The 13475-nt window shown below is 37.5% G+C and overlaps 2 protein-coding genes across 4 annotated transcripts; one reads left to right on the top strand and one right to left on the bottom strand.

Annotated features, from left to right (window-relative positions):
* Nucleotides 1–783: 783 nt before the first annotated feature.
* LOC132101639 (kelch-like protein 36) lies at nucleotides 784–5169 on the bottom strand. 3 transcript variants are annotated; one of them, XM_059506725.1, is made up of 5 exons: nucleotides 5027–5169; nucleotides 4114–4196; nucleotides 2738–3811; nucleotides 1843–2000; nucleotides 784–1616 (listed from the first exon to the last, which is right to left on the bottom strand). In XM_059506725.1, the coding sequence occupies exons 1-5, from the start codon at nucleotides 5037–5039 to the stop codon at nucleotides 1043–1045; spliced, it is 1902 nt and encodes a 633-aa protein (XP_059362708.1). In that variant the 5' UTR covers nucleotides 5040–5169; the 3' UTR covers nucleotides 784–1042. The 3 variants fall into 3 exon arrangements, with proteins under 3 accessions (XP_059362708.1, XP_059362709.1, XP_059362707.1); XM_059506726.1 differs by lacking the exon at nucleotides 5027–5169 and adding an exon at nucleotides 4440–4593; XM_059506724.1 differs by lacking the exon at nucleotides 5027–5169 and having other exon boundaries at nucleotides 4114–4236.
* On the top strand, nucleotides 5129–10273 carry LOC132101640 (coactosin-like protein). Its single transcript, XM_059506727.1, has 4 exons — nucleotides 5129–5362; nucleotides 5664–5746; nucleotides 8990–9147; nucleotides 9324–10273. Exons 1-4 carry the CDS (start codon nucleotides 5286–5288, stop codon nucleotides 9432–9434), a joined length of 429 nt encoding a protein of 142 aa, XP_059362710.1. The 5' UTR covers nucleotides 5129–5285; the 3' UTR covers nucleotides 9435–10273.
* The last annotated feature ends 3202 nt before the right edge of the window (nucleotides 10274–13475 follow it).

Genomic DNA, 13475 nt, shown 5'->3' with positions numbered 1-13475 from the left:
ACACACACACTACTTGAAGTAAAAAAAGGTCAACATGAGCTCTAAGGGTCACACAACTGTGCCAACAGCCTGTAGTTTCAACAAAACAATAGTGTTAAATGATCTGCACCCACATACGCACAGACACACTGTCCTGAGTAAGATATTTTACATAAGAGAGGTTTACATTTAGTCCACAAGACAAAAAAAAATGCTGAAATTATTAAAATAACCCCATTTAAAAGTTTTGTCTTAATCCTGTGTAGTTACCTAATATTCTTTACAATCCATTTGGAAATACATGGTCTTATTAAGTGCACTGCATTGTGGGATACATTTTGACAAATGTAGTATATAATGAGGGTATTTTAACTCATAATATGAACAGTATACTTACTGACCCGGCAGGATTTTTCTTTTTGAAAGATGTTTTTAATATGTTTCAAAATGTAGTATATTCCTGGGAAGGCAAAGCTGAATTTTCTGCGTCATTACTCACATTATCCTTCAGAAATAATTCTAATTTGCTACTCAAGAAACTATTATTATTGGCAATGTTGAAAACAGTTATGCTGCTTAATGTGTTTGTGGAAATAATGATTTTGTTTAATCAAGATTCTTTGTTTGATTAATAGAACATTTAAACAGAAACCTTTTGTACATACCTATGTGAAAGCATTTACTGTCACTTTTGGTCAATTTAATCTATCCAGGTTAAATAAAAGTATTAATTTATATATTTTTTGAATGGTACTATAATTCATAAAATCAAAATATAAACACAAAACACTGCAAACAGTCATGTAAAATTGTTACTTCAGGATGTTTTAATTGTAACTCGCCAAGCAATCCAGGACATCTATGGAAACTCCCAAAAAGTTTGAACAAAATCTACAATATGAATTTGTGCTTTTCAACTCAATTCATAGTCTAACATCTCACAGTACTTCCTGCTGATCTTTTTTATCAGGATCTGAGAAGCAGCCAATGGCATCAGGCTTATGAAAACCTTCATTCAGAAGGTATATTCTCTCATAAAAGTGTTCTTCAGATCCCCAGACAATCACCTGTGCTGCTCCTGGCTGAAATTCTGTTTGTCTCTCTCTGTGTTATGACCCTCTGTACTGTTGGTTTGTTGAGGTCTGACAAGGCACACACACGCAGAAGCTCCGGCAATGTGCTTCGGTAGATTTGGACCTAAGACCCACTGGCCCTTGTCTGGAACAAACACTTGAGTGCCCTGAGAGAAGTCCATGGCCTCCCAAGTGTATCCTCCCAATACGTAGATCTTTCCATCCAAGACCGCCACCCCTGCCTCACTGTTAGGGTACCTGAGAGGGGCTACCTTGGTCCACTGATCAGTCTGCGGGTCAAAGGCTTCCACCCCCAAGACGTCAAAACGCTCCATGCTGTCCTCATGGTCATTGCTGCCCCCGATGACATAGATCCTGTCACCCAAAGACGCCATAGAGTGCCAGCCTCGAGCCAAGATCATGGCCTGTCGCTCTGTCCATGTGTCCGTAGTTTTGGGGTCATAACTTAGCATGTCACGCCTGTACGGGCCAATCTGGTAATCATGGCCCCCCGAGATGTAGACAATATCCTTGAGAATAGTGCCTGCATGACCATATGTGAATCTATGAAAGAAGAAAATGTTCTAGATATAATAACTTTTACTAAAAATAATAAAAGTTTATATGTATAAAATTTAACGCTTGCTGAATTAAACTACTAATTTTCTTCAAAAAATAAAACTTAATGACCCCAAGCTTTTGAACAGTAGTGTACAAAGAGGATTCAAAATAAATGTTCACATAAACTGGTGCAACCTTGTGAGAACATGATCAAAAACAATGCACAAACCTGGGCAATCCTGCAACGTAGGTCCAGTAGTCCTCAGGAGGATGGTACATTTCTACAGAAGACAAAGCCCCACTATCATTGCGTCCCCCAACAGCTATAAGAGAGTCTCCCATGGTTCCCAGATAGAAGTCCACACGCCGCTGGTTCATAGGGGCACCCTGCAGATCAACAGATCACTTGGATTATCACTCAAACTACGGCACAAATCTCGATTTCTCTCATGCGTGGGAATATAAATGAAAATGAAAAAAAAAAAATGAAAATTAAAAACAAATTTAATAAAATAAAATAAAGATGAATTATACAAAATGTATTTTTTCATTTAACCACTTATTTTTTTATGTGAAAGGAAGCGATTTTCTATGAATGTGCCAGACTTCGTACTCATCAGCTGCTATTGTTAAATACTAGTGCAGTAACCATAAAAACTAACAACATTCAAATTTATTAAAATAATATGATTCCAGTTTGCAATACAAAGCAGCTTGAAGGACTGTTTTTTTTTTTGTCAATTGTATACTTTATCCCATAAATATGCACACACGACTGTAAAGCATTGATCTTGAGTTGGATAAAATAAATGAATGAATGAATAAATAAAAATAAAATAAAAAGCTATCGGATGAAACCATTTAGTCATAGTCTGGAGCCCTGCTGTTAAAACTTAAATGTCTCTTTTATTTTATTATTCTAGTTCTTATTAGTAATATATATTACATTTCCATACTTCAGTTAAATGTTCATTAAATGTTGCCTTGGTAATTAGCTGAAGTAAAACGTTTTTTTTTTTTTTTCATTTTTTTAATTATTTTAATTTTAGTTTCAGTTAAAGTTTTAGCTAACTATCACAACTCCATCTCTGGCTCGTCAAATTATCAAGAGCGAAGTGTATTACCTTAACCCACAAGTTGCTTCGGGGGTCATATCGATACAGCAAGTTGCTTGCAGAATCTCCCCCGTTGTCCCGCGAGGAGCTTCCACCTGCGGTGAAGATGAATCCCCCCAAAACAGCAACACAGTGGTGACTCCTCTGAGCTGGCAGCTGAGTCTCAACAACCCACTTTCCTGCTTCTTCATCCAGCCAGCACACCTCGGCACTCAACTCCTCGCCGCGTTCAGACACCTCTCCTCCCACCAACAGAAGACGCTCCACGCCTCCTCGAAGGCCTGTGCGTGTTGTCTGCAGTACAGCTTGGGCGCTGACTCTTGTGTGGTAGCTCACGGCCTCCTCCACTAGCGGCTCACAGCCTGCGTCTGGGGGCAGGAGGGAGCGCATGGCAGGCAAAATGTGCACTATGAGGTCATCCAGTGGAATGAGAGCAAAGCGAATGTTGGAGAGAAGCTGCTGGGCGAACGCGAGACGTTCAGGTCTTTGACTCAACCATTGCAAGGCGACCTGCAGAAGAGCTTGCTCGTTCTCATGTTGCACCTGCTCATCTGCAAGGTAAGCACAAAGCTTAGGCATCCGCACATCTTGAAGGAACTCGGAGGTGACGGAAAGCGTGGCGAAATGCTCCAGAATGAAGCGGCCTATGAAGGCATCCAGTCGGTCCAAGCTGTAGAGGAAGGCAAGCTCCTGCAGGTACAAGTAATTGTCCTCACGTACCTCTTTCTCCAGATACTGGCAACAGAAATCCACAGCTCGCCACACCTGCAGCAAGTGAGCAGTTTCCAGAACGTAGTCGATGTTTCCACCATCGAGAGGTAACTCGCCGCTGTACAGGAAGTCTACTACTGCTTTAACACCGACATACGAGGCTCCCACAAGCTCTACTTCTGCTTCATGCTCCTCTCGCATCCCCAAGGTGAACATCGCCTGGAAGTAGGGGCTGGATACTGCAAGCAAAGCCCGATGTGCAGGGATCCGCTGGTCATCGGCAACCAGAACGACATCACACAGTTGGCCATGCTGTCTTTGCTCATTTAAACCTTGAAGGAGGTAGTTAGCCTGGTCTGCCCATCGATACACCTGTTGTACACGAGAATTAGTTAGTGCATGATAGTTTCAAGACACTTTATACAGAATTTTTAAAAGGTACTATAGATAATAAATGTGCATTTTTGTAGTCATCCAGTTGCAAGAGTGGGTTTGAACTTTATACTGACACAAATGATTGCCTTTTTGTATTTATTAACATTTTTAATTGGCTTTTATTTTAATAATCTACATTTTTTTATGTGCTTAATTTTTAATGTAGCTTTATTTCAATTAGCGAAAATGATTTTAATAGTTTCACTATTTGATAACAATAACAACTCTGCAATGCAAACCTTTGAAGATTCGCTTATTCTGTGAGGACGTGAAAGACGAGATTGCTTCCCCATGTCCATTGTGTCATCTGCCATAAGACTATCTGCAAAATATGATATCATAATCATATTTAATTATCGAAAGTAATTAAAAGCAACCACATATAATACACAATTATATAACGTTCAGAATAGGAACAGACAGAGCTTAAAAATCTGAAAATGAGCACAAAAGGAAAGGAGCAATAATTCCTGACTACGTTTCATTGACATTAAATATAACTGGACATATTTTATCGATTCAGCTGTGACAACAACCGTGCAGTAAAATGCAGATATCATTTTACCATTTTTCCATTCTTTATCCGTATTAATTACTAGTTAAATGGCCGTGAGTGACTATAAACAAGTTACTTTGTCCGTGGCACAATGAAGCTGAGTTCTCACTTCCGTGTTGCGTTTCATTTCAAAATAAAGGTTACTTTTGCTCTCAAGTTAGCTCAAATTCAGTGTAGCGTAGTACGAGTTCTGATTAGTTAGGCTGTTTATATATTTTTTGACTGGTATTTTAAACGTCAAAATGTCAAAAACTCAAATGTAAACACAGAATGCTTTTTAACCCATTTAAGCTTAAGTTAAATCTACCTATCTATCTATATATATAATGATAATATATTATAATATTTGTTGTTCTTTAATTTATGCTATACTGAATATCTAATAATGAGGGGAAGAAAAGTATTTTATTTCAAGATGAAATGTAATATTTGTTGGCATGGTTCGCCTATGGTAGGCCTGATTCTCGTCTGCAATCCAAATATTACACAAAAGAGCAACCCATTGTTCTCAATTTATATCCACAAGATGGCAGAGTAACTCAGGCCAACTGTTAGATCACAGTCCAGAACTGGGTGGATTTAATGCAGCTCAATACCCAAGTTTGCCATTAGGAGGAGGTGAAACTGGCGCGAGCTCCCTGATGATTCACTGGAACAGCAACCTGACGCCCATTAAGAGGCAATAGGAAATGAATCGAGTCGTGAAATCAGTTGCCTCTCCATCCCACTGAGAGAAGAGACCTCTCTGCTACACCAGCAGCCCCTCTGTCGCACTTTGGGATTTGTCCGCATTTTCTGTCATTCTCCCGGCTTTGTTCGGCATTTAGATACAGTATCTCCTTTAGCATCGTCGAAATGGCAACGCGAATTGACAAAGAGGCTTGCAGAGAAGCATACAATCTGGTGAGAGACGACACCTCCGATATTTGCTGGTGAGTGAAGCCTTGATTTACTTGCACATCCAGAGATGTTGTTTGGCGCGTTCTGGCTGAACTCGCTACATTGTTTCAGCAATTAGAATCTTTCAAATGGAACATTAAACGCTGTTTTAATTGATTCATTGACACTCTGTAGCGCAACATGTAGGGATGGGTCTTGTAATATAGGGGAAGTGTGTCAAAATGTAGTTTGCAGCCTACCTAGGCAGTATTTTGGCCAGATAGGCTGCTCTCTAGGTTCTGAAACACAGCCAGCATTTGACAACAGTTCAAATATAAATTCTGCTTTTTAAAGGGCATCTTTTAAGTATGATGGCTCTACCATTGTACCAGCTGGTCATGGATCCGACTACGAAGAATTCAAGAGTCAGTGTGCAGGTGAGTCCATTTTTTTTCAGATTTACCTGCTTTTGTTATTGTTGGGAGGTATTTTTGACAAATTAAGTGTTAATGGGAAAGTTCACCCAAAAATGAAAGGCATATCATTTATTCACCACAAACTTATACGATTTAAATGAGACTGACACTCAATCAAAAGTTAAATGGTGACCGAGGCATTAACCTTACTTCGAGGTTCACAGAAAGGAAAAAACAACACCACTTATACAATACAGTTTTGAAACAACATGATTGTGAGTAAATGATGACAGACCTTTTATGTTTCGGGGGTGATCTGTCCTTTTAAGTCTTCATCACATCACTAGGAAGTAATTCATTTTCCAAGGTAGACAATACCAAATATGGTTTCATACTTGTTCTAGATGACACGAGACCAAGCAATTGGTGGGAAGTTTGATGAGAGGGTTTTAGCAAATATAAACACATTTGTATTCATAATCAACCAGAATTCATTCAATTTGACTTGATATCTATTCTAATATACAGTAGCTGTGATTTTGGGATCAGTAACACAGCAAGTGTAGCATGTTGTACTGAGTGATCTTTTTCTAACTGTAAATAACTGTCAAGCTTCGTTGAAAGAATTAATTGATGTTATTTTCTCCTCTTTTTCTGTCATCTTAATTGAACAAAAATTTGGGTGTGGTGCTCAATTCGGTCTCCATGAGTAGATTATGCAGCCACTGGCAGATTTCAACTTGTAAATGTAAAAGTGTTGCAATGCCTTGGCTTCCGGCTCTGTGCTCTGACAGATGATCAAAGATGTCTTCTTATATGGAGCAGTGTGTTACAATAAGCACTTTTGTTTATGGAGAATATTTTAGCCATAAAGTTGGCTTGTGAAAGAATTACTTGTATTTTAAATACGAACAGAAAATATGTAATCTGTGCCATAACCACCCATAAACAGATTTATCCAGCAATGAATATATGTATTCATATATATATGTGGTAGATTTTCGAGTAGTTGGAGAATCTAGTGGACCTTGGAATCTCCCTAAAACTCTGTAGTGGATAGGACCTAATGAAAATACAGTAGCAAAATTCCTGCTTTGTAAAGAGAAATGTAGTGCCAGTCAGTAGCTTTATGAATTATTTTAACTTTTATTATTTGGCTTTATGTGATAGAAAATCTCTGAATGAAGAATATGATTTTCGATTGGTTTCATTTGTGATCTGCTCAAACCTGCATAAAATTCAAAATGGGTTTCTGGTTGGAAGTGACTCTGAATTATAGAGCGGGTCCAATTTTTTAATATAAATGTTTGCAATAATGAAAGCTTGTTTTTTTAGGTGATGTCTAAAAGATTGAATATTTGAACTATTTTGTTGTGCTGCATCATCATAGCCTGGAAAGCTGGAAGTACAGTAAACATGTAGTCAGCACAAAAACAACTTTCTGGAAGTGAGTTCTTCAGAAATGTGCCGCGCACAAAAGAGGAAGTAGAAGTGTGTTGAAGCATTGCCACATCGCCCAGATGTTAGTGTATCACCGTGTTTTCATGCAATCATAAAATGAGACAGAACAACTGTCTGTTTTATACCAGAGTCCATGCATTCCCACTGTTCACTTGGCGTGTTAACACATGACAAGCACCGCTCGCTTCCTAAATGTGGTTTGTTCGAGGTTTCAGTTCTGTTGAAATACACCAGCGGTCTCTATAATGTGACTTAAGATTGATCATCCAATTTGTACTTGAAACTTGAACAGCCAATGTGCCAAATGCAACTGACAGTATTACCCATGGTTCCCTGACTTAGCTTCTTAAACCTTAAGCCCAGTTAATCAACTACAGAAAACCAGATATTATCGGTCTCAAGTAGAGCCAAGGGAATTCACCTAAGCATTTGTTTTCCAGTAATAAAAATGTGTTTAACCACTGTAAATGATACCTAGTACAAGATGGAACTAGAGTGTAATGCCCTTTGGTTTCTAGCAGCCATTTTTTTAAAAACTGGCCTATATGTTATAAAAGGTAAAAATACACATTAACAATTCTATATGTGTGTGTGTGCTAATTATTATGCATACAAGCAGAAATTTTAAAACTATTTTCACAGATCAATTAAGATCAAAGTGTAAAGGTGTGCAACCACTAACATTTGAATGAATGGTTTAGCAAGAGCTTTCTTCCGCACAATCTCTCTGATACTGTCAGTGTCTAAACGGAGGCAAGCCATAGTTAAGTGCGATTGATGTTATCTTTGAATCTAGTCCCAGTGCCACTGCAATGCAGTTGTAGCACATTTGTGAGGAAGTGGCCAGCTGTAAAGCTGAGAGAGACAGGGAGTGTTACAGATAAACTATAACACTGTAAATCACCCTTATCAATGGAGTTTGTTAACTGGATCCCCTCCCATCTTCACCCAGTTTCTATATTCCTTGCTTTTCATGTTGTATGAAGTCATAGAGCTTAAATTTCACAGCCTTGTCCGCCGCTCGCACGTGATGCTCTCAGATAGCATTTCATATCATGACGTGTTTCTCTGGAAAGGAAAACAATGCAATAGTGTATATTCAAAACACTCGCTACAATGGAGACAGTGTTCAGTCGAATCCAAGCTCTTCCTTGTTATTAAACAAAGTTCAGCTAAACGGGATTGGAGTGACAATTATGAAGCGCATTAATATGAGCTTCAAGATGAAATCAAACCTGATTATATCTACTTTAAATCAAGTTCCATGTTTTATTGGTTTTGATTCATTGATACATGTTATTCCAAATACAAGTGCCTTATCAGAATGTAATAGTTTGCACCACCCTTTCAGTTGACACAATTAAATCCTACTTACTATTTTAACTCCTCCCCTCCAGGCAACATTGCTCCAGTTTTCCACCCTGGTTATTTAATAATTTTTTATTATTATAGGTTATTTAAAATGCATTCATTTTTAAATGATTTCTTTGTTTTTATGTTAGGCCTACTGCTTTTTTGTAATGTAATTTGTTGGGATTTAATTATTTGAGGAAATACTCTTGTGGAAGTTTAATTTGTGGTAAATAGGTCCTGTTATCCGTACTCTAGTTATTCAGTGTAGAAAACAAAATCGACTTCTAAAGCCACTTTCCATAATGTATCTTTAATGATTTTCTTGTCTGCCGGGGTAAAGTCTGTTGTATCTTCAGTTTGGTTGGCTTTTCTCAGCAAATGTTTTGCCGAGCAACTATCCAGAAAACATCGCAACTTCATTAAGAAAATGACTTTCTCTTTGACTTTCAGATGACAACCGTCTCTTCGGGTTTGTAAGGATCACTACGGGTGATGCCATGAGCAAGCGTGCCAAATTCACCCTCATCACATGGATTGGCGAAAACGTCAGCGGACTGCAAAGAGCCAAGATTAGCACTGACAAGACACTGGTAAAAGACATCGTGCAGGTGGGTCTTGCGTTCTTTGATTCCATAGCTTAAGCCATATGCAAACTCTCTCAGACTTCGAAACTTGGCCACACCCAGACAAGCAGATTCCAAGGTGTTTTTCACTGTAAACAAATTGATGCATTCATGCAAACATGTCTTTCCCTCCATCCCTCAAAGTATGTTTTTCCATGCAGAACTTTGCCAAGGAGTTCATGATAAGTGATCCCAGAGAGCTGGAGGAGGATTATCTCCGCAGCGAGCTGAAAAAGGCCGGCGGGGCCAACTACGACGCCCAGGCCGAATAGAACTTGGGGGCGGGTTTCCATAGGGTTGGAGGAGAAGGAAAAGGAAAACGTCATCTCATACACATGCACATACACACAGACAAACATAAATATACATACCTCACCCCTCTTGCCAGTCTGGTCATGGTTGATTTATCTGTCTACTGTACTGTGCATCATCTCAAAGTCGTCTCTGCTAGTGCTATGAGGTTCTCTTTTTCTTCAGGGGCATTTTTGTAACTGTAGTTTCTAACGATGCTCCTTTTGGCTCCGAGTTGTCATCACTGTGATCAATGAATCAATGGAGTCTAGCATTGTTTTCTAAGGGGTTTATTATAAATCTTCATCTCCCTGCTGAATACAGACCACTTTGTTTACTGTCTCGATCTCCCATGGAGAGGAAGACCTCATGGAATGTGTGCATTTGTGTATGTGTGCGTTTGCAGACACTGCACTGTGACTGGCTATCTTGCATGCAGGGGGAGAAGTCTTAAAGGATCTCGTAGCTCTGATTGGCTGTTTCGCACTCTCCACCCAAACAAGCAGTCATTTTTCTAGAGTAGACTTTTTGGTTTAAATTTAAAAATCCCAAGAATGTCTTTTTTTTTTCTTTTTTTTTTTTTTTAAGAAGTAGGTTTATTTGCTTTAAAAACACAACCTGTGGTTCATCCTTTAAAATAAAAATGCCTCCCAAGCCAAGAAAAGAAATAAGATGGTCACAAAAGCAATCATGTCACAATAAAATTGTTTTTTTCAAGATGTTTTGTCCTTGTGTGTTATATTTTGCTTTGTTTGTAATTAATCTTTGATATGGAAGCCCATTTCTGCCATGGATTAAAAATACATATAATTAAATAATATCTGTGACTTTTTTTCTCAATTCAGGCTACAAGCTGCAATTACCTTTTTTATTCTGTGGTTGAGATGTAAACTGAGATTTCTGAGGAAAAAAGTAAAAATTCTGAGACTCATTCTGACATTTTTCTTGCAATTCTGAGTTTATATCTCGCATATTATTATTATCTTTGCATTATATCTTTTTTTTTTTTTTTTTGAATTTCTACAATTTTTTTCTTCTGAATTAGGTTTATATATTTCATTTCATTGCTTTTTTTTCTCATAACAAGTTTATATCACAATTTCAGAAATTATGTCTCGCAATTGCAAGTTGACGTCACAATTCTAACTTCTATGAGAAACAAAATCTCAGAATTATGAAAATAAAATAATTTGTTAACTAATCATTGTTTCCTATGCTGGAATAAAGCTACTGTTGAAACTTGATACTGTTTTCCATCTCTAAGGTAATGCCAGCTGCTTGGCTCAACACTCTTCTGCACGAATGCTAACAATCCCAGAGGGTTTGTGGGGGACTCCCAAGGGTTGTCATGGCCACTGCTGTGGTCAGGCTGCCTCATGCCAAGCTGCTGCTCTGCTCCAAAGCCTGTCAATAATGGCCCCAAAACATTTCCCGGCCCCCTTTCCCCACTGTTGTAACCTCTTTTCTTCTTATCTCCTCCCCCCATCTTTCTTCATACTCTCCCTGCCTTGCGTTCAGTCCAACAGATGTGTGCCCAACTGCACAATTGCTTAATCCATAATCTATAAGCTTCTTCCAGGCTGCTTTTATGACGCTGAGTTTTGGTAGCACAGAGAGACATGAAGCAGGAATGTCGATGCTGAAATTAGGGCCTGTGGAAAATCGACGTTTGTGTTGTCTTAATAGTTAGTCAAAATGGGTCGGTAAGCATAGCATTGCTAGTATTAAACTTAGGCATGTAAATCATGCTGCACTTTTTGTCCTATAGATATGAACAATAGAAGAGATGAATGTTTACTTTAAAACATTACAGACATTTTTTTTATATTGGTCTAAGTATTGTTTAATTGTACATGCAAATTTCCCCTATTTTTCCGTTTATATATTCCGTTTTATATATATATATATATATATATATATATATATATATAAAATAGAAAACGGTTATTGAAAAACTTTATAATATAATTTCAGATTATCACTGTTTATACTGTATCTTTGATCAAATGCAGCTTTGGTGAGCATAAGATACTTATTTCAAAAACAAATTGATAATACTATTAAATGTAATGTTTATCCAATTAAAAAAATTAATATACATTTTTATACTATACGTTATAATATTGTGGAACCTAAATTAAACATTTAAAACATTTATTTTAGTTTTATATTTAATTAATTTAGACAAAATAGTATGAAATTTTAATATCTATCAGTTATTGTGTAGAATTATAATAATATCCATACTTTTTGACCACCTATTAGCTGTGTGTTTGTAACAGATCCTAGCAGGAATAGCCTGAGTAGCAGGTGTTGCTGAGTGACTTTGGGGACTACTTCAATCAGATAAATAACATGTGAATGTTAATTAGTTTCTCCTCACACAGAGGGACGGCCTTTGTATTGATCTTGTCATCAAGAATGTCCTGTTTAAGCCACACAAACTCTCAGTCAGCCAGACAGACTCGTCCTTATCTTTAGCTCCCTGCCCGTTTATGGGGCTTTGAGAGGCGTACGTGTTCTGACAACTCGCTTGCTTGCTTTTCTACAACTCGCTGTCATACAAAATGTGTGTTTGAGAGCAAGAATGTTGTGCGTGTGTGTGTGGACATGTTTCTGAAGATTCTTTGGCATCTTGTTCACAAGGAAATCACTGCCAGCTATTCTGCTCGGGTCCTTCCTGCATTCCAGAGGCCTCCCAGTTCAAGCGTATTTCACACCCCACACACATAACTGAAGTCATGTGATTGTTGTTTTGTTGTTCATGTTGTTTTGGTATAATATTACAAAAGAGAAATGTACACTAATGTTTAATATTAAGGGTCAGTGAAAGTTTTTGAAAGAAGTCTGTATATTTTCACCAAAGCTGCATTTATTTGATTAGTACCATAAAACAGTAATATTGTCAAATATTTTAAATAACTTTATCAGTAATTTATACTTTATTATAAATGTATCATTTATCATATTATTAACTTTAATGTCTTTAATTTGTTTCTTTTAATTTCTCATTATTATCATAGTTGTGCTGCTTACAATTTTTTTGGTTGCCAGTTGTGATTATAACAGTAATTTATAATAACTAACGCTTCCAGTAATCTTTGATAAAAAGAAAGAGCAAAAGAACAGAATTTATTTAAAAATGAAAATATTTTGTAATAATGTATAAATCGTTGCTGTTAGTTTTAATAAATTAATTAATAAAAGTATTAATATCTTTAAGAAAAACTTTTTGAACCCTACATTTAGTATTTTTTAAAAGTATTTTGTACATACACACACACACACACACACACACACACAGTGTGTGAACAAAATACAAATTATATTTTAATTTTAAAATGGATCGAAGTATTATTTTCTTTTTTAAAAGACTACAAACCTTCAAGCATGTGTCAGTATGTTTTGTACTCATCTTTGCTCACCAAATTATTAATTTGCATGCATAAAAAAAATTGTTAAGTGTCTTAAGGCTATTTTACATGGAATATATTTTGACTGGCCGTCAGTATAGTATAGGAGTCTGATGACAACTAACACAGTGTTTTGTTAACCTTTCGTGGCTAGAATGGAAAAACTCAAGTGGAGAGCAGTGTTTACTCAAACTGTTGTTTTGCTTTATTATAGAGTTTTCTGATGTTTCGGAGTTGCTGCCTAAGAGGAATTTGTTTAAATACAAACACCTTTATTTACATCTGGGCTTAAGGCTACAGGAAATCTAGCAATGGCATGAGTAGCTGCTGGTTAGTTTGGGAAGATGGGATTTAACTGGGGCAAGAAAGGGGTGCCAATTGAGAGTGAGTGAATGGGTCACTTCGCAATGTTCCTGTGAACCATTCAGGTTCTGGCACAGTGCTGCCATTGTCATGAGCTAACAAGATGCACTCCAACCAGCCAAACCTGGCTCAGTGCTCCGATTGTCACTAACCTGCTGGCCAGTGTCCGGGTCCCCATCACCCATAGTGTTCCCAACAACCCAACTTGCAGTCTTCTCATGTGTTGCTGACCAAAGGTGTCGAAAG

The sequence above is a fragment of the Carassius carassius genome, chromosome 23 (genome assembly GCF_963082965.1).
Source record: "Carassius carassius chromosome 23, fCarCar2.1, whole genome shotgun sequence".
NCBI classification, from domain to species: Eukaryota; Metazoa; Chordata; class Actinopteri; order Cypriniformes; family Cyprinidae; genus Carassius; species Carassius carassius.
The sequence above is the reverse complement of the archived record's forward strand: the minus strand, read 5'-3'. Positions and strand labels throughout refer to the sequence as shown.

What these genes read in the sequence shown, in the direction of transcription:
- LOC132101640 (XM_059506727.1), top strand. Translation starts at nt 5,286, where the DNA reads ATGGCAACGCGAATTGACAAAGAGGCTTGCAGAGAAGCATACAATCTG. An exon ending in ATTCAAGAGTCAGTGTGCAG is followed by an intron (nt 5,747 to 8,989) that starts GTGAGTCCATTT and finishes TTTGACTTTCAG; the next exon opens with ATGACAACCGTCTCTTCGGG. An exon ending in TGGTAAAAGACATCGTGCAG is followed by an intron (nt 9,148 to 9,323) that starts GTGGGTCTTGCG and finishes TTTTCCATGCAG; the next exon opens with AACTTTGCCAAGGAGTTCAT.
- LOC132101639 (XM_059506724.1), bottom strand. Translation starts at nt 4,221, where the DNA reads ATGATTATGATATCATATTTTGCAGATAGTCTTATGGCAGATGACACA. An exon ending in GAATAAGCGAATCTTCAAAG is followed by an intron (nt 3,812 to 4,113) that starts GTTTGCATTGCA and finishes CGTGTACAACAG; the next exon opens with GTGTATCGATGGGCAGACCA. An exon ending in TACGTTGCAGGATTGCCCAG is followed by an intron (nt 1,617 to 1,842) that starts GTTTGTGCATTG and finishes CTTCTTTCATAG; the next exon opens with ATTCACATATGGTCATGCAG.